At 37.7% G+C, this 26409-nt stretch overlaps 1 protein-coding gene across 1 annotated transcript in view; it reads right to left on the minus strand.

The window, feature by feature from the left end:
* LOC150085750 (AP-5 complex subunit beta-1-like) overlaps positions 1 to 26409 on the minus strand; it is an 842186-nt gene that overhangs the window by 145762 nt on the left and 670015 nt on the right. Inside the window, exons 22-23 of the mRNA XM_090374678.1 lie at positions 18699 to 18759; positions 1440 to 1607 (exon numbers count right to left, since the gene is read on the minus strand). Of these exons, the coding sequence (XP_090230804.1) occupies positions 1440 to 1607; positions 18699 to 18759 (229 nt within the window). The remainder of the gene's footprint in view (positions 1 to 1439; positions 1608 to 18698; positions 18760 to 26409) is intronic.

The raw sequence follows: 26409 nt of genomic DNA on the forward strand, positions 1-26409 counted from the left end.
ATGCTAATGAAAGAACTTTTGCCATAATCCAGCAATATGCTACCAGAAGTCATTGATGAAAGGCCATTGATGGAAGAGGGAGACCATGAAGGACATGGCAGCTATGCAGCATATAAAATTCAGTAATTTTACACATTTATTGAATGTAGTTACCAGTAAACAAAAGGAAACATCATTTATCCAATAAGCAAATCTTCCTTTAAAATTTCACGAAAAAATCATTGTCTATCTACCACGTTCAGATAGACAGCTGGGTGGAGCATGGCTAGAATGGTATCACAATTGGATTTAAAAAATGGATTTTTCAAACCTTTAGGATTTTGGGTCCTTTTGGAATTTCAAATACAGGGTCCCATTCAGCTTGCAAACAACATATCTCATTCCTTCAGGAGGTGAGGAGGGAAACTTGTGAAGTTGTTTAAGATATCTTTTGCTTGAGACGTAAACAGTGTTGTACCTTTTAGCCAATCTGTTATTATTACCTCTTCCAGGTGTGGGAGAGGATGCCTCAGAGTATTGATTACAAATGAAGCTGGATTTTAGAACCATGCCTTTAATCTAAAGGCATGGTTCTAAAGTATATCAAAAATTATTTCAAAAACTATGCAGCAGTCTCTGCTGCGTAGTTTTTGTTTAGTGCTTTCCTTTCAAATTAAATATACCGTGCAATACAAAATACATATATTAAAACACAGTAAACTCTTTAAAATTTGGAGAGTTTACCTTTCAAAATTCCAAACAGCAAAGGTGCTGTTCTAAATCTGCAGGTTGTGCAGATTTTGAATAGCACATTTCAATAAATATTACGTATAAACAGCTGAACTTATTATCTATAAATATTTATCATAATTATTTATCCTTTTCATCTGTTTTTTGCAATCAACAGAATTTCAGTTGATTAGGTAATGCAATGGGCTTAATTCTCACAGCAGAACAACTATGTTACAAAATGGAAAACTTATTTCACATCAAAGATCATCTTTACAATTGATTTGTGTGTGCATGTGTGTGTGTGTGCGTGCGTGCGTGTGGTCTCTAGTGTCACTAGAGACCACCCATTATCAAATGAAGAACCAGATAGTCTTCAAAATAGGCTGATGTACAATCTCATCTTTTAAAAATGGCCAAATTAACTTTTTCAAGAGATCACAATATTAGGGCAATTTGTTGCAAAGGCAAGTTTGTTTCGCTGTGAGAATCAAGACCATTGCATTATCTATGCAGTTTAAATCCTGCTCGCTACAAAAGCAGATGAAAGGACAAGACATTTCTGCAAGCATTTTTAAAGAGAGAAATTTCACTGTATTTTACATGTTATTTTTTAAAGACATGAGTGTCAGACTGCTTTCTTAATATTTCCAGATTTTACATAGTTTACTGTATTTTGACTTTTTCAATCAAATATTCAAAAAAAAAAAATTTTTTTTTTAGAAATTTACCTTCTTTTGGCTTCACTGCTATATGTTTCCCAAAGCATATTGAAGAGCACCCTTGGCAGTAAGGGATTAGAACTAAGAACTGGCAAGGGAAGAAATAAATCCTCAAAACTTAACTGCATAGCATGAGGGAAGCATATATAATTATGATCTCCACAGGTGAATTCAGCCCTTTAAAGTGAATAAGGAGAATGCCATATTATTTCGTCAATATTTTATACTTTTAAAATAAATATGTTATTTACATTATATCAAGATAAGTTCAAATGAGCCTAAAATATATCATTAATATGTTAGTATTTGGGGCAAATACTAACATATTAATAACCCCTGTGGTCTTTCAGTATTTCAAATTTCCAAGCAGAACTTGGAAATTTGCTCATACCCTACCAGTTCCTAAAAAGGGTGACAAATCCCTCCCATCCATAGCACTTCTATTCTTTCTAAAATAATGGAGAAATCTATTATCTCCCAATTCCTAAACTATCTAGAAACCATCCCTCTGAGGAACGATCATCAATAAGGATCCCACTGGTGATATACTAACTTATGTTACTCATCTATGCAGTGGCAAGTAATCCTATAGGCAAAAAAGACATCTGTCTAGGGCCCCAATGAGAGGAGCCTCCAAAATTACTATTTAAAAAACTCATTGCTGTTTTTTACTAATATTTTAAGTGATTTTTATCAGGAACTGAACTTTCTACTTGCCAAGGTCAATGAATTTTAAGATTTGAAAATCAGGGTTTTTTCAAAAATGGTTTTACCTATTTTGATGGAATTTTATATTTAGTTCTTATGCCATATAATTTGTTTGTATTGTTGTCACAATAAAATGAAATCAAAAATGTTCTTTATTAGTTTTTTCTTTATATGGGGCTCCAAAATTCCATTTTGTCTTGGGCCCATGAAGGTATAGATGGGGTCCCCAAATTTCATTTTGCCTTTGGCCCCATGAAGGTATAACACACCACTGCATCTATGGACAAATTCTCGACATCTCAAAGGCTTTTGATCATTTGATCAATTGATCATTTTTGACATAAAGGTCTTCTAACTCCATCTTATGGTTTGTTAACTGTCTTTTATAACTGGATACCCAGTTTTTTCTTTGACCACTCACTGAAGGTGATGGTAGACAGCTCTCTGTTGTCTAACTTCTCCAGTAATGCTAGTGTTGCCCAATGTTCAGTTCTTTCTTCCACTCTTTTCCTCTTATATATTAATGTTCTTCTTCCAATGAATGGAAATCCTATCATAGTTTTGCTGATGATAACACATTGTATTCCACTTTTCAATTTGAGAAACCTTGCCCTGCATAAACATCTTCAACTTCTTGAATATCCACTACTATTTCTTTAAATGCTGATCTCCAGGAATCAATACATTTTTTTTCCACTGATACTGCAATGCATTGATTTCAGATGTATCCTCTTAGGCCTCCAGGAATGCATCCACTACAGCAATGACATCATTGTTGATTGGAAAATGGATGTCAGCAAGGTAATTTTTAAAATGGAAATAGGTAGAAGTCTGATGGTGCTAGATCTGATGAATATGAGGAATGGTCCAAGATTTTAAAGTGTCACTTATGCAGTACAGCCATGGCAATAACAGACTTGTGCAGGTGCATTGTCCTGGTAGAACAAGACTCCTTTGCTGAGTTTTCCTTGGTGTCTGTCTTTGATGTTTTCACAAGGTCTGCTAATATACCCCTGTGACTGTCTAACCTTTCTGAAGGTAATCTATTAGCAAAATTCCATCAGCATAAAAAAAAAAAAAAAAAAAAAAATGATGCCATCACCTTGCCAGCAGAAGGAGTCAAATTGGCTTTCTTTGAAGGGGAGAAGAGCTGTGTTTCCACTGTTTGGACTGCTCCTTTGCCTTAGATGCAACTTTGTCACAAACCTTGCAAATAATTTGCTGGATTTTCTTGAAAAAGATGCAAATGTTCACTTGACTTAAGAACTATTGTGTGCATTTTTGATCTGATATCAACTACTTTGGTACTCATTATGCCTACCTTTTTCATATCAGGAACCTTTGTTATTCATGTGATACACATGTTCCAATGAGATGCTCAAGATGCTTGTAAATGTACCAAACTGCCACTTGTTGATCACTCATCACCAGATCACGCACACTCTCAACAGCTTATGGAGTGATACATCTTTCAGGGTTTCCAGAGTATGGGTTATCCTCCAGGTATTCTCTCCCATGTTTAAATTCTGCTACCCACTTCTTATCTCCAATGTGGTAACCATATCCACTTGAATTGCCTTTGGTTTAGTTCCTTTTTTCCCAAATATCTGGGGGGAAAAAAGGGACTAATGCCAATTAAATTGCAGGTCCTGAGGTGAATAACCTTGTTGACCTCAGGACCTGTAATTTAAAAAGGATTATCAAAACCACATAAAATTTGGTGGATTACTTTTTGAAGCATTACACAAAGCAGAAATTGAGTACAGAAATTTTTAACACTTTACCACTATCCTTTCATACTCAGGTCACAAACTTTTCAAACACCCCCTCGTAAAAAATAGGAAAGCAATATAGAAAAATTGAATATTAAAAATGGATATTTCAACAGTCAATGTGAAACTATATTTAATGACATGCTAGGGATAAATTTAGGGGAGACAACACTTGAAGGCTGCCTACATGACTTTGGGCTGCATGGCCCATGTGTTGGATAATCCTGAGCTAATATATTTAAGCTTCTGCAGCACTTTGTAATAATTTCATGGTGTCTTTCAAATTTCAACATAACTCATGGAAATCTCTTCAGCAAATAGTGAAACATAAATTGATTCAGGTTACTTTTTGTGTTTTATCAATCCTTGTCAGCAAGCCCTTTAAGAGGAAGGGATTTTGAACCAGAATTTATGGGCAAATGAAAAAAAAAAAAAAAAAAAAGTCAAGAAAGCAGTTCTTTGACGAATCAGAATGAGTGGAAAATAACACTGATTTTCTGGAAATGTATTCTGCTTTCTGAGTAAACACTCAGTAAAATGTTAGAAACTTTGTAAAGAACAGAATGAAAAATTAATTAACGTGTTCACATTCCTGTGGGACAAACAAGTAGTTGAGTATGTTCCTGTTTATGGGGAAAATGTTGATGAAACTGTTCAGAAAAAGAATGTTCAAAGAAGAATTAGTGCACTTTAATTTGTACAGGGATATATTTTTCCTACTAGATAAATTTTTGTGCATCTATCCTGCAACCATCCTTCCTCAACTTGAATTTATGTCCCCATTGTGTATTCTGAGCAACAGGAAGGATACCATCAGCATTGACTTCATTGCATTGTTAGCTAATCTCATCAAAACACAATTATTTTCCAAATATTGGGATTGCATTAAGAATATATTTATCTTTATTCATCCCTTATGAAGGGAGGAATAAAGATAAATATATGAAGAAAGAGATGATGAAGACAATGGGTTATTTTCAAAATTAAAATTAACAAAGAATTATTTAAGAACAACTACAACTGAAAATAGACCCTAAAACTTTGCAGTATTGAGGCCAACAGTCAAAAATTTAGATGGAGTTGAAATAATTGATCAGTTTGCATGCAGCCAAATCATGTAAAGTTGCATATTAAAAGTTTTAGTATTAAGTTTTAATATTGTTAGTTTAAGTTTATTTAAATGTTTATTTAGATGGGAGGGGGGAAAAACTTTTGTGAAACTTTACTTACACAGTGAGACAAAATTTCAACTACAAGGAATTTGAATTTATGGCAAAAAAAGGTTTAGAAATTATATCATATCTGCACTTGTGGTTATTGAATGGTGCATAAATTATCTTTTCATCGGATATTCAGCTTTCAAGCATCAGAGCATCTTTAAACTCGTAGATTCATGAGGAAATAAACAAGAAAATGTTCATTTTTGAATGTCTTAATATAATTGTAATTAAAAGTAGAATGCAATCAGTTAAATGCTTAATTTCCTAACATTTGTTTTCACATTTACAATTTGAGGGGGGCTCCATGCATGGCTCATTTAAGGCTGTGCATAAGCCCAACAACTCTCTTAATTCACCCTGCATGGGGGCATAAATTCAAATTAAGGAAGGATATTTACAGGATAGATATGTGGAAATTTGCCTTCAGCTAGTGGGTAGTTGAACTGTTGGAACAAACTTCCATCTGGTGTTTTAGAAGTGCGTAGTATTAATAATGGTAAGGAACTATTAGAGGGTAAGGATAGGTGATATGGGAATTTTTTTTTTTTTTTTGTCTGGTGCTGTTTAAGCTTGCTTTCTTGCATCATTTGCCACTATTAATACTAATTTTCGAAGTGGGAGGATGCCACAAGCATCAATACAAATTGCATGCTCTGCTTGTTCATGCACTACTTATTGACATATTACATTGTTTTCAAACATTAAATAATCTAGCAAGCAGAAGCAGACCTATAAAATTATTGATAAAATAGAGCATTAGATATTTTATTTTCAGTAAAATGCCAATGTGTTTATAAGGAACAATATTTAAAAATGGACATTTAACAAAAAAAAAAAAAAAAAAATTACCTTAATGACAAAGTTGAATGCACAACATTTTTTAAGTAGTGGACATGTTGGTCATGTAATATAAAGGCTTATTTAAAATAAAGAAAACAAGCAAAACTGCAGGGGTGAAAACTACAGACTTCCCCCAACACTGTAAGAATAGACCTATGTTCTTTAACAACCATACTGAACCAAATGTCAGGTCTTCTGAATTTCTGAGAATCTCAATGGTGGCAGACTGGTGGTATTGTAATTTTACCACTGCAGTGCTTCGATTCAAACAAAAAATTCAGCTGATCATTATGTGAAAGGGGCACAGTAAAATTACTATTTTCATCCACTGAGGGCTGGCACATGGACATTCTATCCTCCATGTTAACATGGGCTGTTTTTACATGATGCCGACTTTAAATTCGTCAAAACCAAATAAGTTTTTTCTTTTACCAACTGTATTCCAATGAAGAATGGGTACCATTCTTTATAAATGTGTAACCAAAACTCAAAAGGTGAAGGCACATATTAAGTGTCAAAGCAACTGAAACTATGAAGTGTTGGTATATTCTGTTTGAAATAGCATGCATTCCTCAGTCATATTTGCTATTTTGCTAGAAGATATACCCAAAGTTTCTTAGAGATATTCATGCATATTTGACCAGAGACCAATTAACTCGATGGTGTGAAAAACATTGATAAAAGTAGATGAATGTAAGTATGAGAAAGACTTGGAAAAACCCAAGTCTTTCTCATACTTAAAAATTTTAACTATGCCAATATCTTTATTATTGTTATATTTTTAAATTCCTTAACATCTTTTTAATTTGAAAATATTTTATTTGAGCATATAATCAGACAGAAGAGTGAAACCACTTCAGAGTACAAATTGACTTGTTTTGAATTTTTAAATTTGTTATAACACAGTAACTTTCTAAACAAAACAGGATCTAGTGAAGAACAAAATTAATAGTTATGAATAGGATTATCTGGTAATTTTTCTATTTTGATTTTGGATTCTTATATAAAACATAATAATTGTATCTAGATTAGGATTTTTGTGTTCCTACATTTAACTGATTGATCATTTTACTTGAACAAAAAATAAAATTATGGATTTTTTTGTGCACTATTATAGTAAATAGTAATAGTGGCATGTGACGCAAGAAAGCAAGCTTATGTAGCATCAGCCAAAAAAAAAAAAATTCACACAGCCATTCCCTCTAAATGTTTATCCAGTTCCTCCTTAAATTTATTTAATCTATCAACTTCCACAATGACAGATGGAAGTTTGTTCCAGCAATTAACCACCCACTGGCTAAAGGCAAATTAGCCTTTAGCCAGTGGGTGGTTAAAAAGGTGATTGTGAAGATTATGATAAGAGCCTCTACATGCAAATGGAATGGGGAAGTTAGCATCAGTGTCTTATTAATGGGTGATTTTAATTTGCCTCTAATTGATTGGGGCAAATTGGAAGGAAACTCCACATAGGGAACAAAATTTTTAAATCAAATAGATGATTGTTATTTGTATCAACATGACAGGAAAGTAGAAGGGATAAGAATACTCTAGACCTCATCATCACCCATGAACCAGATGACATAATAGGGCTGGCAATACAAGAACCAGTAGCGGTAAATGATCATGGAGTTCTACAGTTGACAATGAAGAGAGAGGTAGCAGTAAAAGTAAAGTGCAGCCATTATCAACCCACTGCAGGATGGAAGCCTCCTCAACAATTCATGCTGAGGGAAATGGACCATAATCTGCCACGCTGGTCCAGTGCGGGTTGGCAGATCGACCGTATTCAGCAGTCAGGGGCTTGAACCCCGGTCTACTCAAAGAGCGTGTGCTACTGCACTCCCGCTCCTGCCCACTCGGCTACGGAGGCAGTAGTTAAAGGCAAATGAATGGGTTACAATTTCAGGAAAGGAAATAATGACAGCTTAAGAGGCTACATGGCCTCTAATGGCTATGTGGTCTCTTTATGGTATACCTTTAAAAAAATACTGCATGAAGAAGATTCCAAGTTGGACGAATAAGGAAGTTGCCAGATTATTTGAGCAGAAAAAGATGGCATGGAACAAAGCAATAAAAAGTAATGAAGCCTATAACAAACAACTACAAAGTGATCTGTAATATTGCCACAGAAAAGGTCAGGCTGGCAAAGGCAGATTATGAGAAATCGCTGGCAAAGGGCAGGGATAAGGAATTCTTCACATATATAAATGCAAAGAAGAGAAGGCCAAACCAAATCGGACCCTTATAGTAGTAGTAGTGGTGGCATGTGATGCAAGAAAGCAAGTGCATGAGCTTATGCAGCATCAGCCAAAAAAAAAAAAAAGTTACAAAATAAACCCCTGTAAATGTCCAGTTCCTCCTTAAATTTATTTAACCTATCAACTTCCACAACAACAGATGGAAGTTTGTTGCAGCAATTAGCCACCCACTGGCTAAAGGCAAATTTCCGCACATCTATTCTACATATGTCTTTCCTCGATTTGAAGTTATGCCCCCTTAGGTTCGTAATCTGAACAAGTGGAAGAATCCCATCAGAATTCAGCATGTTCAACCCATTCAAAGCCTTATACACCTCAATCAGATCACCTCACAAGTGCTTGTTTGAGTGTGGGCTTTACGGCGCAAGAGCAACGTGGCCATAATGTGCCTAATTTTGGTAAAGTTTAGTGGTTTTTTTTTCCAATTGCAGTTAAAGTTTACAGTGTGTTCATCATCAGCCATTTTCAATCCACTGCAGGATGAAGGCCTCTCCAGCAACTTTCCAGTTCCTTCTGTTTTGAGCACTGGCCATCCATTTACTACCCACAAACTCATGAATTTCATCTATCCATCTCTGCCTTTGTCTTCCAGGTCTTCTTCTACCTCCTCTTGGGTACCATTCTGTTATTTACTTATTCCATCTGTCATCTTGTCTTTGAGCTATATGTCCTGCCCAAGACCATTTGTAAATGTCCACTCAAGTGTCCACTGTAAACTCAAGTCCACTGTAAATGTCCACTGTAAACTCAAGTAAATGTCCTTTACTTGAGTTGGCTGCCTAATCCATGTGTTTCTCTTCTTATCTAACAGTGTGATTCCCAATATAATTCGTTCCATTCTTCGCTGTGTAGTTCTCAGCTTCTCTTCCATTCTTTTAGAGAGTGCCCAAGTTTTACTTCCATAAGTCATGGTGGGGAGTATACATTGGTTCATTATTTTACGTTTCAGACAAACTGGGATATTGCTTCTCAGTATGTGACTATATTTCCTGAATGCTATCCATCCAAAATTTATTCTTCTCTTGACTTCCAGCCATTTATCATTATTACAGCTAACAACTTGTCCCAGATAAGTACAGTAATACCCCGAAGTTACGCGATAGGTGGGTCCGACGAAAATCGCGTAAGTCGAATTTGCGTAAGTTGGGGTACAACTTTGCATATAAATACATATAAATTTTACTTAATTGGGACCAAGGACTAACAAAAACACTAGTTTAGAAGAAAAATATTAATAAAATTGCAGTTCTTTATACATATTAATACAAAATATGTATTAAAAAAAATGACTTGCGTAAAAAAGTTATTTCGATGTCGATGGCTTCATAAAATCTAACAAATTCGTCTGACGACACAGCGCCTTCTTTTTTTCACGCAGAATTTCTTCGTAGCAAGCTAATAATTTTTTTATTCCTTGCTTTGTAGCTATAACGCGTTCTTCGTTGGAGTCTATGTTTTCTAAAATTTTTAAGCCCTTTACAATTGAGCCCTTTTCAATTTTCAACCTGTCAAGTTTGCAATTGTCATGTGCTTTTCGCCGTTGCTTCATTTAGGCCTGTAGCACGTGCAATATCACATGGTCTTTCATTTCGCTCAAAGCGTTTCACAATTTCATATTTTTTTCTCTATCGACAGAGGCGGACTGGCCATAAGCCTTACCGGGGAAACCCCGGTGGGCCAGTGTGATTTTGGCCATAAACCATAGTATGAGGCCACTATAAATTTTCCTGGGTAAGAATTTTTGACCCAGTCCGCCTCTGTTTATCGATAATTGCTTTTCTTTTTCTCTCTGAATCTGCAGTGTCTTCACCAGGACGCTTCCTTTTCACACCTTTTAATTATTTTACTCCTTTTTAGGGAATAAAGCACAATTACAAAACGAAGAGGCACGCTTGATACGCATAAACAAAGCTGTGCGCATGTAGCAACTGAATAAACAACACCATAAAGGCACTATTAACATACACTATTAACACCTCACATTTCTAGGGGTTACTACCATAAAACAATAAAAATCCAGTTGCGTTTCTGCTAGTGAAATCTGTTATAAACTAGTAGTAAACTCGATCTAATTGCATTTGCGATTATACCGATAGCTGGAATTGTGTTGGTTTTTATGTTATTATGGTGAAATGTGTTTCCCCTTCACTGATATAAAAAACATAAAAGCAGCAAAGTTGAATTTTGTTCATCTTTCGCTCTCATTCTCCGCCGTCGCACCGTATATCGATTAACATATGAAAAACGACCTTGAAGATAGTGGGCGGCAGCGTTGCCAAACGAAAAAATCAAGAACCGCGTAACTCCGAGTTCGCGTAAGTCGGGGTAGCGTAAGTCGGGGTATTACTGTATATGACTCCACCTTTTCAATCACTGCTCCTTCAATCATTATTTCCCTTTCTGTGGCACACTTGTTCATCATTACTTTTGTTTTAGCCATATTCATCTTTAGTCTAAAATCCTTACTAACTGTGCATAACTTATTAAGATTTTCCTCTAATTCTTTGGGATCGTAGCTTATGACCTCAATGTCATCTGCAAATTGTAAACGGTTTAGGTACTCTCCATTCACATTGACTCCTTTCTGCGACCAGTCTAATCTTCTGAAAGCTTCCTCAAGGGCAGCGGTAAACATCTTCGGAGATATTGTGTCTCCTTGTCGAACTCCTTTCTCGATTTTAAATTTCCTACTGTCTTTGTCTAGTCTAATAAAAAAGGTAGCACTCTCATATATTTTCTTCAAAATCATAATATATGGAGTATCTATGCCTTGTCTTTCCAGTGCCTGAAACATTGCCTTATGCTGTATGGAGTCAAATGCCTTTTCATAACCCACAAATGCCAGGCATAATGGTGTTTTATATTCATTTGCTTTCTCCATTACCTGTGATATTACGTGAAGGTGGCGCCTCCGTAACCAGGTGGGAAGGAGCAGCAGTGCATAGCACACGCTTCTTGATTAGACCGGGGTTCGAGCCCGTCACCACCAAATATGGAGGATGCAGAAAGGTCAGGGAATGACCACCGCATATCCTGGCGCAATATGGCCTTAGTTGCTAATGCTCCTAAAAACCAAACAAACAAACAACGTGAAGGTGATCCATTGTTGAGAATCCTGTTCTAAAGCCAGCTTGCTCTTTTGGTTGATTCTCATCAAGTATTTTTCTAATCTGTTAGTAATGACCCTTGTGAACAACTTGTAGATGTGGGATAACAAGCTAATTGGTCTATAATTACCAATTTCTGATTTATCTCCTTTCTTATTTTTTTTTTTATTTTTTTTTTTTATGTGAACCCCAAACACGAGAGGTATTAGAAACTATAGTACTTAGTACTGTGCTTGGGTTGGAGGTTGAGAAGACGAAAGAAGATATTTGTTGACATTGGACTTGAACTTCTGTAGATTGTAATTTTCAGGAAATACGTATGAAGGAAGGTTGTTCCAGAAAACGGCAGTTGAATGAATAAATGAGGAAGATGAAAAGTTGGTTCTGTGGGTTTGGAGTTGGACAGTAAATGGCTGTTGGCTGGTGGCGGCACGTGTTTGGACTGTTTTGAAAGAGAGGGTGGGAATTATAGAAGCCAGTTCAGAAGAACAGTGCCCATGGAAGTATCTGTAGAAGAGGCATGCAGCAGAAACAGTACATCTATGAGAAAGCGAGTGGAGAGACTCTGTTAGAGATGAATCATTAATTAACCTAACTGCCCTCTTCTGAATGGAATCAAGAAGCCTGAGAGAGGTTTTGGGGGCACCACCCCAGATGTGGGAACAATATTCCATAGCAGGGCGGATTTGCGATTTATACAGAGTGAGCAGCTGTTTGGAAGAAAAGTAACGCCGAGAGCGAAACAGAAAACCAAGTTTTTTAGATGCAGAGGAAGCAATATTTGTAATGTGCTTGTGCCAAGAGAGATTAGAAGTCAGGGTAATCCCCAAAAGAGATATATCATTTTGCCTAGAAATCGGAGTGTCACTAAAGATAAGCATAGGAGTAGAAGAATCCTTTTTGCGAGATATAAGACAAGACTGAGTTTTAGAAGGGTTGAAATCAACTAAGTTGTCTTTGCCCCACTGGAGAATTACCTGAAGATCGGTATTTAAGGAACTGGTAGCAGATTTTCGAGAAGTTGAAGCTGATTGAGCAGGACAAGGTTTCTCAAAATGGAAAGTTGAATGCAATGTGCTATCATCGGCAAAACTATGAATAGGATTTCCAGTCAATGGAAGAAGGTCATTGATATACAAAAGGAATAGAGTGGGGGAAAGAACTGAACCTTGGGTGACACCGGCATTAGTGGAGAAGTTAGAAGACAGAGAACCACTACCATCACCCTTAGTGAGCGATCAGAGAGAAAACTGGATAACCAATTACTAAAAACAGTTGGCAAACCATAAGATGGAAGTTTGTTTAGAAGACCTTTATGCCAAACACGATCAAAAGCCTTTGAGATGTCAAGAGCAACTACTTGTGTTTCACCGAACCTTTCCATTGAATTAGTCCATAAACGGGTAACATAAGCCAGAATATCACCAGTGGATCGACACTGACGGAATCCATACTGGCGATCGTTGATCAGACGGAAGATTTCTAGGTAGTTTAAGAGTTGGCGGTTAATTGATTTCTCCATTACTTTAGAAAGAGTAGAAGTAATTGCAATGGGACGATAATTGGATGGGAGGGATTTGTCACCCTTTTTGGGAACTGGCTGGATATGAGCAAATTTCCAAGCAGAAGGAAAAACACCTTTGGAATAAGAAAGGGAAAAAAGGCGGCAAAGAATAGGAGTAAGTTCAGGAGCACAGGTTTTGAGAACAAGTGGAGAAATACCATCAGGACCTGGAGCTTTCTTAGCATCAAGATTCATCAAAATCCTTCTGATATCCTTTTGACGGAAGACCACAGGAGGCATTGAATGGAGCGTGTTGGGAATGGTGGGAGGTGTTTTACCAAGATCATAAATACATGAGCTGGAAGAAAAATGGGATGCTAGCAGGTCAGCTTTATCCTTGGCTGAAGTGACAACAGAACCATCTGGTTTGGACAGAGGTGGGAGCAGAGATGGGCAAAAGTTGGGGCCAATAGCTTTGGCAAGAGACCAGAATGCTCGGCTACCATTAGGGCAAGAAGCAAGTTTTCTACTCTTAGCCTGTTCAAACTCTAGTTTGGACTGATTAATTACTGCTTTACAATTGTTGCGAGCTTTAGTGTAGGCAGAAAATGAAACTGAAGAATTAGAAACAAGCCAATTACGATATGCAACATTCTTCTCTTGGACAGCCTTAGCACATTTATTGGAAAACCAAGGTTTAGATAAGGGATGAGATTTTAAAGTGGAGTGTGGGATAAACGATTCCATTCCTGCAAGAATAATTTCACTGACTCGATCTGAGGAAACATTGACATCAGAAGTTTTGAAACAGTAATCCGACCAAGGAAAAGAAGTCTCGCAGGTCATCCCATTTTGCATTCTTGTAATGCCAAACAACATGAGGTTGGGAATAGCCATGAGATAAAGGTTCCATTGGAGAAGAGACAATCACCAAGTTGTGATCTGAAGTGCCTAAAGGACCTCTCACTTCGACCGTGTACTTAGAAGGGTTGTTTGTGAGAAAAAGATCAAGCGTATTGGCTGTATGATTAGGATTGTCCGGTATTCTTGTAGGTAAATGAACAATCTGTGCTAGGTCATTAGTAAAATGCAGCAAAACTATGACTGCATTATTCCACTTCTTATGCAGCAAAACTATGACTGAATTATTCCACTGCTTAGGCGTCACACTTTTTCTAATGCACTTTGTGAAGAGCCTTGCCAGTTTTTGTGTTATGTCTCTTCCTCCCAATTTTAACAACTCTACAGTAACATCATCTTCTCCCGGGCTTTCCGATTCTTCATTTTCTTCAATGCATGTTCTATCTCATCAGAAAGAATAACGGGTATGTCGTATGTGTTGCCAATTTGCAATCATCTTCCCCACTGCTGGCAACATTCCCTCGCTCCTTGTATAATTCTCTATAGTAGTCTTCTGCTATTTGAATAATGCCTTCTCTGCTGTTTATAAGTACACCATCGCTATTCTTCAGTTTCAGTATCATTTGTCTTTCTGTGTTACTGCTCATGGCTGCTGATTTAAATCCTTTGTTTTCCCTTAATGCTTGTTCTACTTTTCTTGTGTAAATCTTCTTATGTCCTCTCTGAGTTTCTTTCTAATGGCTCTGCATAACTCAGTATATTCAATTTTTTCCTTGTCAGTGTTTATCTTGCTCTTCATTTTTTGCCTTCGGTTCATCATAACAAGTGTTTCTTGAATAATTTTTTCTTCTTTGGATTTCTTTTCACCTATAGGTTTCTTGGGCTTTATCACTTTCAGAAAGTTGTAATATTCTTCGTTGATATCTTGGTCCTGAGCAGTCTGCAGAAGCTTAAACTTGTTCTTAAGTTCCAGTACATACTGCTTTTTCTCCTCTTCTGTTATCTCAAAGACCTTTGTATTATTTACTCGAGTCAGTTTTTTCCTTTCCTTTCCTACATCTATATCAAGTGTACATCTTACCATTCTGTGATCATTTCCAACATTTACATTATTCAGGACGGTAACATCATTCACAATATATTTTCTGTTAGTGAGGATTAAGTCGATTTCATTAGTTGTTAATTCATTTGGACTCTTCCATGTCCACTTTCTGTTCACCCTTTTCTTGAAAGAAAGTCCTTCGACTCTTTCATTTCTTTCACCAATTCCAAAATTTCCTATAATTCCCCTTTCTGCGCTGTTTTGTCTTTTTTCAACCTTAGCATTGAAGCCCCCCATAATAATAGTATAGTGGGTTTTCTGCTCATCTAGAAGACTCTCAATTTCGGTGTACATTTCTTCAACCTCTTCGTCATCATGGCTCGATGTTGGTGCATAAATCATTATAACCTTTAGCTTGTACCTCTTAGAAATCTTGAGTATTAGTCTTGACACCCTTGGTGATGTACTTTTGAATTCCAAAATATTGTTTTTTAAATCTTTATGGACCAGAAACCCAACTACACCTTCACTCCTCTCACTGTTTCCATTGGTGTACAGCAGATTTTCACTTGATAAACATATGTGATTCATTTCTTCTTCTTGTTTCAGCCAAACCAATGATATTCCAATTCACATTTTCTAATTCCTTTTCCAGCTCTAATATCCTGTCTTCACTGATGAGTGATCTTACGTTGTAATAAGCCAAGTTCAGTTTCCGTGCGTGGCAGCCTGGTCATACCCAGAGATTCTTAGCACCCTCTGCTTCCACTCTGATCCTCTCGCTGCTGTAAGAGGGGGAGTGAAAGCCTCTGGGGACTAAGGGCCATTTGTTTTCTCGTGCTGTCATATGCTGGAGGGTTTGGTCTTTTCCTCTTCATGCTGACCAGGCATCTTGAAGAGAACCACTGTACACGTTCGTTGCCACCTAAGTGACGTAACAGGGCTTACCGTCGAGAAGGTGTGCATGAGTGGATTTTAGGGAGGCAGGCCAACCGGACTTCTCCTAAATCTTCTGTAATAGAAAGATATTGGATCCATCAGTGTTTTAGACTGAGTCTCTGATAACACACAGGATATGCCCCCTCTACAGTGTGTTATACAGTTCTATCTCTTTAAGGAAAGTGAAGATTTTATCTACATGTGGCGTATCTGCTAAAAGATGGGCGATACTCAGAGTATTCGTTGCTGAAAAAGAGGCAAATAGAGTTTGACGCTCTGTTATAAATCAGGCAGTCAATGAGTATATGTTGGACTATAGTTGGGCTTTGCAGTTTGTGCAACGTGGTGGATCCACGGCTGTAAGTTGATAGAGATGTGTGAGGTGTGTGTGACCTATCCGTAATTGGGCTAATGCATCTTCTTCATGTCGGTTCTCATGAATACTAGACTCCCATGGTTTGAGATCTTTTTTAATGCCGAGTAATTTGTTATTGGCCTGACTCTGCCAGATGTGTTGCCATGTTCAATACACTGTTTCTTTATAATGTACTTGTAGTCAGATGCAGGTGTAGTAAAGGCTTGGGCTATAGGATCAGTAGCAGTTTTGGCAGCTAGATCAGCCTGTTTATTTACAGAAATTCCAGCGTGACCAGGAATCCAACATAACAGAACTTGTTGTTTCTTCTCGTTTAACTTAGAGTATTCCAGATCTATCTAAGTAGGGAGTTATCATTTTTTGGGTTTTGTTGTCTAGTTTGGATAGCACTAATGGAGTCTGTATATATAACACTGTGCAATATGGTTTTTGAGAGTGCATAGTTTAAGGCTATGTGGATAGCACAAAGTTCTGCAGTATAGCTGCTACATTCCGTAGAGAATTTTCTTGGATATAGTTGTGTTGGGAAATACTGCTGCTGCTGCTGCACCAACATGATTGTCAGTTTTAGACCTGTCTGTGTAAATTGGTGTGTACTGGCCGTGCTGGGTTCTCAGTGCACCGTACATTTGCAGTATGTTCTGTTGGGATAAGGTGTGTTTTCCCCAGGCTGTCAATGAAAAGTCACACGGTGGTATATAGTATGTCCAAGGTGGGACTGTATGAGAGGCAGTGGGCTGTATCTTACTAAAGTCAATTTACCAATCGGCCTGCAATGAGCAAAGATGTATCCTGTTTGGTGGATTTATTGATTGATAGGCTCGGTATAGGTTTACCCATTTAGGAGAGAAAAGTCCATTCCAAGTGGGATGGTTTGGATGCCCTTTGAGTTTTGCTGCATAGTGTAATAAAAGCATTTATCTGTGTAGCTGCAGGGAGGTTTCATGTGCTTCAGCATATAGGCTGTGGACAGGTGATGTACGGTATGCCCCCCAGTGCAAGACGAAAAGCACTGTGGTGCCCAGGATCAAGCCAGCGTAAAGCTATAAACTACAGAACAATAGTCTAGAACGTATAGTATAGTATAGTATAGTATAGTATAGTCTAGTCTAGTCTAGTATAGTATAGTATAGTATAGTCTAGAACGTCCAGAACAATAGTCGTGAACGTATTAGTGCATGGTACAACTGTAATAGTGTGTATCGGTCAGCTCCACATGTTGTACCTGATAGAACTCTTAAGATATTTAGCTTTTTAAGACAGGTAATCTTGAGTGTTTTTATATGTTCCAGGAAGGTGAGTTTTTGGTCAAGTATCACACCAAGAAAGCGGACACTAGGGACAACTGGTATGATTTGATTTTCTAGTCGAAGTTCTGGGTGTGGATGTAGGTTACACTTCCCGCAAAAGTGTATACCAACAGTCTTTTGGGTTGACAGGTGAAACCAATTGTTTTGGGCCCAATTTGCTATTTTGTTGATTGCACATTGCAGCTGTCTCTCTACCATTTGCATATTTTTTTTTTTTTTTTTTTTTATGGAAACCCCAAACACGAGAGGTATTAGAATCTATAGTACTTAGTACCATGCTTGGGTTGGGAGTTGAGAAGACAAAAGGAGATATTTGTTGACATTGGACTTCAACTTCTATAGACTGTAATTTTCAGGAAATACGTATGAAGGAAGGTTGTTCCAGAAAGCGGCAGTTGAATGAATAAACTAGGAAGATGAAAAGTTGGTTCTGTGAGTTTGAAGTTGGACAGTAAATGGATGTTGGCTGGTGGTGGCACGTCTTCGGACTATTTTGAAAGAGAGAGCGGGAATTATAGAAGTCAATTCAGAAGAACAGTGCCCATGGAAGTATCTGTAGAAGAGGCATGCAGCAGAAACAGTACATCTATGAGACAGTGAATGGAGAGACTCTGTTAGAGATGAATCATTAATTAACCTAACTGCCCTCTTCTGAATGGAATCAAGAAGCCTGAGAGAGGTTTTGGGGGCACCACCCCAGATGTGGGAACAATATTCCATGGAAGGGCGGATTTGCGATTTATACACAGTGAACAGCTGTTTGGAAGAAAAGTAACGCCGAGAGCGAAAGAGAAAACCAAGTTTTTTAGATGCAGAATCAAGAGTGTATCGGGAATACACCATTTCCGGAGTAATATGTCATTGTGGACACCACTGTGGGCAGAGAAAGGTGGTGGACGAATGTGGCCATCGATGTCTGTCTAGCATTGTTTCAGCCAACCAGAAAGTGACAGTAGCACAAATTATCTCCGACTTCAAAAGACGGAGGTGCCAGAAAAGTCTCCACCAAGACCATCAGATGGTCATTAGCCACAATAAGTTATGGGAGCCTCTGACCAACCAACAAATAATACCATGTTGGTTTTTATGGCTGTTTTCCTGCAGTGCATCAATTTTATTTCTTTAGAGTGCATTTTGTATCAAGCTTTTTTAACTAGTACTCTTTGTCCCATTTTCATCCTTGAAAATCTGGTCACTCTAATATTGAGTATACACATTCAACTGAAATCTCAAATTCATCTCTAAAAAAATATACTTAATTTAGATACACCTTATGCATTAGAAATTCACATCAACAAAATAATAGTAAAATTAATCATATGGTTTCTCACCTGAAATTTATAGAAACTGGACAAGGAAAGTGAGGACTGATTGTTATGCTGGTGGGATGTCCTAAATATGGAATTAAAATAAAATTATTAAATTATAATGTTTAAACATAATTAACAGGATTTCATAATTAATTATAATTCATGTAGTTAAGTATTAATATTAACTATATTTCACTATATTAATCTTTCCTATATACATTCTGTATATAATTGATTAAAGCTCTGTCAAAGAAAGCACTGTAATTGGTATTTTTAATGTGTTAGGCAACTTCTAAATCTGAGGATATTGGTGTCTTGGTGGCACAGTTAAAGATCTTTAATGGCATAAAATTTTACAATTTATAGTTTTCTTAATCCAGAGTGAAATGTCCTCCTGCAGTAACAGGACTGACCACGTTGTTAGTTGAACTCATCACAGTCATCTATTATGGCCAAAGGATTGACAACCTCTAGCAATTAAATTAATATATTAAAGTTAATCCTGAGCTAGATAGACAGAGTCAATTAGACTCTGGACAATATTTCAGTAATTCATGTTTCATCTACTCTATCCACACAGCTGAAACTCTTATAGCTGTTTTTTGAAGATGTTTTATTTAATTTCTCTACTGAAAATTCCAGAAATCTCTGTTAATTATTGGAAAAATTTGTGAATTAAGTTAAACCTAATTATATACACATGTTGAATAGCATCTATTATGTACAGTTATTGATAGCAAGCTGGCTTTTCCTCCAATTGGTAATGCTCTCAGTCTTCATGACATTGAAGCACCACCTGTAATTAAACTGTTGATGCAGTGGACACCACTGTTAGAGACAGGCTGGCATCCAATTGCACACAGTCATTGAAGTGCATGGCTTTTTCAATTTAAAAATTTTGGTCTCTGTTATGTCTAAGGGGGGGTTTAATTTGGAAAATTAATTTAAAAAATATGATTTTAATATAAAAATTTATTTTTTAACAGTTATGGTCAGAAAAGATTGAAAATAAAGGTAGCATAAAAAAGTGAACAGTTTTGAATTATTTTTTTTCTGCAGATAAAAAAAAAAAAAAAAAAAAAAAAAGGAAGATTAATCTTTTGTATGACTGCTGATGATGCTCCTGCATTACAATTGAACAGCTATACAGACAAACAGTGGGCCAGTATAGTAGCAGTAAAACAGAATATCTTATATCGGGGAATATTAAGTTTACAAGATATTGCATGGAAGTTGTGGGTTAGTCACTCAGACAACAGCATATTAGAGAGGCAACAAGAGAAAGTAAATACTCTCGATCTGAATTATCAGCAGTAATTATGCATACATTAACACATTCACTACCGAAATGCAAACTTGTGTCAAAACGAACTGCCATTTTCATGTCTTAATGCAAATCTGCGCCCATTCATTTGTGGTCAATAAATCAACAAAGTAAAAGGAAAGCCACACAAGAAATGAACAACTGAGCAATAGTAGCACAGTGATTGAACCATGGGCTATTGCATTACAGCTGGGATTTTGCTTAATGGAATATACTTTTTTTACTTCTGTTTATGAAGTCTAAAAAGTTTTATTTTTTGGCTTAGTCACATAACAAAACTATAGTTTTTCTGGAAGGAAGCAATATTGTGATATGTTTATGTCAATAAAACTAAAGTTAAGGTTAATCAAAGTAATGTATTCTTGAAATTTGGTTATTTTTGTTGTTGTTGATGTCAGTTATGTATAGGTATTAAGTAATTTTTTTGGGGAAAAATGGTAGGACTGAGTTTTAGGAATGACAGAAATTAACCCTTTTGTAAATATGTGTGTATGAAATTTTTTTTTATTATTTTTGTATATACAGCAATACCTCGCTTAGCACTGCTTCAAACAGCACGGGGTTCACTATAACACAGTTTTCAATTCAGTTTAGGTCTGCAAAAAGGCCTTTGTTATTGGGTTCCGCAATAGTCATAAAGTTTATTGCTTTATGACTATAAACTGGTGACTATGGGCTTGGCACACCCAGGGTCCTGAGCTGGATATCATCATTCTTCCCTTCTACTTCTGATTCTCTCTCTCACTCAGGGTAACTCGGAAATTTTTATTCGCTGGTGCAGCATAAGCCTCAAGCTTCCTTGCACTATATGGCTAGTAATAATAATAATAATAATAATAATAATAATAATCAATCGCACTGTTTCTAGATGCACTATAAAAGCTGTATACTTGGTTCATGGTGCCATTTGTTTTTTACTTATGTTGAAGTTATCTTGTTTAGTATTTTCCACAGAAAAATTAAGTAAAATTTTTTGAAGATCTTGGTTGCTGAATTTTAATTTCCTAGTTTGTGAAAAACAAAACTGTTCTTAGTGTGTTTCTACTGATAAAATTTTGTGTAAAAATTGTTTTCCTATAAAATTTTACCTTAAGGGTTGCTATAATGGATCCATAGCCTGTGACATGAGGAGTGCAAAGGAACAGGGATGGACAGTAGGTTGAAGCTGATGATGTCAAAGCAGCTCTTTGTCATCTGATATTGCAACAGAATTCTATTATATTCAAAATATTCATTTAGTTTATCAGCTAATTTACAATCCTGCCCAAGTAGCTGATAAACTGAATGAGTATTTTGCATCTACATTCACACATGAGATGTTATTCAAGGAGGGGAATGCCAGAAGTTTATCGAACTCTAAGTGATTTTGTAATAACAGAGAGTAAAGAGGAGGAGAAATTGTTGAAGTTAAACATAAAAAAGGCACCTGGGGCAATTGGAATCAATCCAGTTTTAATGAAGGAGGCACAAGGGAATTAAGCAAAACCTTAGCCATCCTTAGAGTCAGGGGAGGTCCCTATGGACTGGAGATGTGCAAATGTATCCCTAATTCACAAAGGGGGTTCAAAGGATGACACAAATAATTATAGACCTGTTAGTTTAACTTCTGTTCCAGGGAAAATAATGGAGTCACTGGTTAAAGAGGTGATACAGTATCACCTAGACAAGACAGCAGTAATAGCTCAGACATAGCATGGGTTTGTTAAGGGGAAGTCTTGTCTGACCAATTTGATTGGATACTACGATGTGGTCACAAAGGAACTGGATACAAAAAATAATTTTGATATCATATACTTGGATTTCAGTGAAACTTTTGATACTTTGCACATGGAAGACTGCTGTACAAATTGGAGTGGTATGGCATTAAGGGTAAGTTGCTACAATAGATAAAGGGATGGTTGAGTGGGAGACGACAGAGAGTGGTAATCAATGGACACTGCTCTTTGTGGACTACTGTTATTAGTGGAGTTCCTCAGAGTTCGGTGCAGGGCCCATTGTTGTATTGTGTATTTATCAATGATATTGATGAAGGCATATCAGGCTTAATGTCCAATTTTGCAGACAGTACAAAGGTTGGTAAGGTTGTTAATGACAGTAAGGACGGTACACTACTGCAACAGGATCTAGAAAAGTTGAGCAGATGGGCTGAGAGATGGCAGATGAAGTTTAACATTGACAAAGCAAAGTACTGCATATGGGTAGCAGTAACCCCAAAGAACAGTACCAATTGTGTGGTACTACACTCAGGGTAGTGCAGAATGAAAAAGTCCCGGGGGTAATTGTGCAGTCAGATATAAAGTTTTCTGAGCAGTGCAGACGGGTGGCCAGAGAAGGTCATGGGTTTTGTCGATATTACCCCAGGGGTTCACATCTGGTTGATTATGGGCTTGGCAGACCGAGAGTCCTGAGCTGGTTATCGTCATTCTTCTACTTCTGTCTCTGTCTCTCTCTCAGGGTAACTCAGAAAATCTTTTTGGCTAGTGCAGCATTAGCCTCAGGCTTCCTTGCACCACACGGCTAATAATAATAAGGGGCACGATGGCCCAGTGGTTAAGACACTGGACTACCAGCCTGATGAACTCGGGTTCGAATCCCGCATTGGTGGAAGCGAACGCGGCTCTATTATGCTGGGAGACCGATATAATAATAATAATATTAATTTAAAAAAAAAAAAAAAAAAAACACCGCAAAAGTCACCCCATTGGACTTACCTTCCCCAAGGCCGGGGTGACGGCTGAGGTAGATAGTGGCATCTGGTCTCACTGGTGAGAACTAAAATAAATAAATAAATAAACCACTGGACATAAGCCAAAGCTAAACAGGTCCACCTCCATAGATGGATGATGTCGCAGAAAAATATTATTCATACCGCACTGAGTGTGGCGCAGGATAAAGTCACTCACGTTCAGGCCTTAGGCAGAGGGGTCAGCTCGAAAAGTTGGAGACAGTCTCCCGATCAAGACAGTGGAGCAAGTGGCGCTGTCCCCCCGTAAGAGAAGGGCAACACCATCCAGCCCACCAACTGGAAGTGTTTCCTGCGCAACTGCGCTAGTGACCACCCAGGAAGGAAGGAAATGCCAATGCATGAAGTGGAACATTGAAATGAATACATACACCATGCGAGCATACTATGAAATAACCAGGCTAGAGATCGATATGACAATGTACAGATCGCAACTACATACCAAGTGTTTGGAACGATACTCGGATATTCAGGTCACCAAACAGCGATTAGCAGACCAAAGAAGAACCATCATCACTAAGAACCTAATAGCTCCTGCCATCTTGGAAAAAATCAAGCAGGATGTCAGCGATCTGCTACAAAGCACAAAGAATATGGTCAATATGGAACCAGAGGAGGAATAGCATACCATGGAACCAGAGGAGGAACAGCAAGAAGAAATACAATCCAGGGTAGCTGAAGTGGAAAGAGACGAATAGAAGATTCATCTTCTATTCGTCTCTTTCCACTAAGCAGAGGCCAAATAAAATCCTGTGGAGAGTAACAGACCACCTCAATCGGCAAATAATGCCACATTACCTTGACAAAATTGGTGCAACGCTGGAGGCTATCCACACAGACGTATACTGTGCTGCCATAGCAGCCACTAGGATTATTGGAAAAGAAACAATAGGTTTTGCACTACCTATTATGGATGCAGGATTTTGTTTTATTTATTTATTTTTTTATGTAAACCCCAAACACGAGAGGTACTGGAACCTATAATACTTAGTACCGTGCTTGGGTTGGAGGTTAAGAAGACGAAAGAAGATATTGGTTGACATTGGACTTCAACTTCTATAGACTGTAATTTTCAGGAAATACGTATGAAGGAAGGTTGTTCCAGAAAACGGCAGTTGAATGAATAAACTAGGAAGATGAAAAGTTGTTTCTGTGAGTTTGAAGTTGGACAGTAAATGGTTGTTGGCTGGTGGTGGCACGTCTTCGGACTATTTTGAAAGAGAGAGCGGGAATTATAGAAGTCAATTCAGAAGAACAGTGCCCATGGAAGTATCTGTAGAAGAGGCATGCAGCAGAAACAGTACGTCTATGAGACAGTGAGTGGAGAGACTCTGTTAGAGATGAATCATTAATTAACCTAACTGCCCTCTTCTGAATGGAATCAAGAAGCCTGAGAGAGGTTTTGGGGGCACCACCCCAGATGTGGGAACAATATTCCATGGAAGGGCGGATTTGCGATTTATACACAGTGAACAGCTGTTTGGAAGAAAAGTAACGCCGAGAGCGAAAGAGAAAACCAAGTTTTTTAGATGCAAAGGAAGCAATATTTGTAATGTGCTTGTGCCAAGAGAGATTAGAAGTCAGGATAATCCCCAAAAGAGATATATCATTTTGCCTAGAAATCAGAGTATCACTAAAGATAAGCATAGGGGCAGAAGAATCCTTTTTGTGAGATAAAAGATAAGACTGAGTTTTAGAAGGGCTGAAATCAACTAAGTTGTCTTTGCCCCACTGGAGAATTACCTGAAGATCGACATTTAAGCAATCGGTAGCAGATTTTCAAGAAGTTGAAGCTGATTGAGCAGGGCAAGGTTTCTCAAAATGGATGGTGGAATGCAACGTGCTATCATAGGCAAAACTATGGATAGGATTTCCAGTCAATGGAAGAAGGTCATTAATATACAAGAGGAAAATAGTGGGGGAAGGAACTGAACCTTGGGGGACACCGGCATTAGTGGAGAAGTTAGAAGACAGAGAGCCATCTACCAGCACCCTCAGTGAGCGATCAGAGAGAAAACTGAATAACCAATTACTAAAAACAGTTGGCAAACCATAAGATGGAAGCTTGTTTAGAAGACCTTTATGCCAAACATGATTGAAAGCCTTTGAGATGTCAAGAGCAACTACTTGTGTTTCACCGAACCTTTCCACTGAATTAGTCCATAAATGGGTAACATAAGCCAGAATATCACCAGTGGATCAACACTGACGGAATCCATACTGGTGATTGTTGATCAGACGGAAGGTTTCTAGGTAGTTTAAGAGTTGGCGGTTAATTGATTTCTCCATTACTTTAGAAAGAGTAGAAGTAATTGCAATGGGATGATAATTGGATGGGAGGGATTTGTCACCCTTTTTAGGAACTGGCTGGATATGAACAAATTTCCAAGCAGAAGGAAAAACACCTTTGGAAGGAAGTGAAAAAATGCGGCAAAGAATAGGAGTAAGTTCAGGAGCACAGGTTTTGAGAACAAGTGGAGAAATACTATCGGGACCTGGAGCTTTCTTAGCATCAAGATTCGTCAAAATCCTTCTGATACTTTTGACGGAAGACCACAGGAGGCATTGAATGGAGTGTGTTGGGAATGGTGGAAGGTATTTTACCAAGATCATTAATACATGAGTTGGAAGAAAAATGTGATGCTAGCAGGTCAGCTTTATCCTTGGCTGAAGTGACAACAGAACCATCTGGTTTGGACAGATGTGGGAGCAGAGTTGGGTAAAAGTTGCGGCCAATAGCTTTGGCAAGAGACCAGAATGCTCGGCTACCATTAGGGTAAGAAGCAAGTTTTCTACTCTTAGCCTGTTCAAACTCTAGTTCGGACTGATTAATAATGGCTTTACAATTGTTGCGAGCTTTGGTGTAGGCAGAAAATGAAACCGAAGAATTAGAAACAAGCCAATTACGATATGCAACGTTCATCTCTTGAACAGCTTTCGCACATTTATTGGAAAACCAAGGTTTAGATAAAGGACGAGATTTTAAAGTGGAGTGTGGGATAAAGGATTCCATTCCTGCAAGAATAATTTCACTGACACGATCTGAGCAAACGTTGACATCAGAAGTTTTGAAACAGTAATCTGACCAAGGAAAAGAAGAAAAGAAATCTCACAGGTCATCCCATTTTGCATTCTTGTAATGTCAAACAATACGAGGTTGGGAATAGCCATGAGATAAAGGCTCCATTGGAGAAGAGACAATCACCAAGTTGTGATTTTTTGTTGTTTGGTTTTTAGGAGCATTAGCAACTAAGGCCATATTGCTCCTGGATATGCGGTGGTCATTCCCTGACCTTTTCGCATCCTCCATATTTGGTGGCGACGGGCTCGAACCCCGGTCTAATCAAGAAGCGTGTGCTATGCACTGCTGCTCCTTCCCACCTGGCTACGGAGGCGCCTCAAGTTGTGATCTGAAGTGCCTAAAGGACCTCTCACTTCGACCGTGTACTTAGAAGAGTTGTTTGTGAGAAAAAGTTCAAGCGTGTTGGCTGTATGATTAGGATTGTCCGGTATTCTTGTAGGTAAATGAACAATCTGTGCAAGGTCATTAATAATTGCAAAAGCCTCAGCATCTCGACCAGCTGGGTCGGTGTGACTAGAAAACGGAAGCCAGCTGGAGTTGTGAACAATAAAATCACCAAGGAAAATTACCTCACTGTTAGGAG

The sequence above is a fragment of the Mastigoproctus giganteus genome, chromosome 5 (genome assembly GCF_048544385.1).
Source record: "Mastigoproctus giganteus isolate SK-2022 chromosome 5, ASM4854438v1, whole genome shotgun sequence".
In the NCBI taxonomy this organism is placed as follows: Eukaryota; Metazoa; Arthropoda; class Arachnida; order Uropygi; family Thelyphonidae; genus Mastigoproctus; species Mastigoproctus giganteus.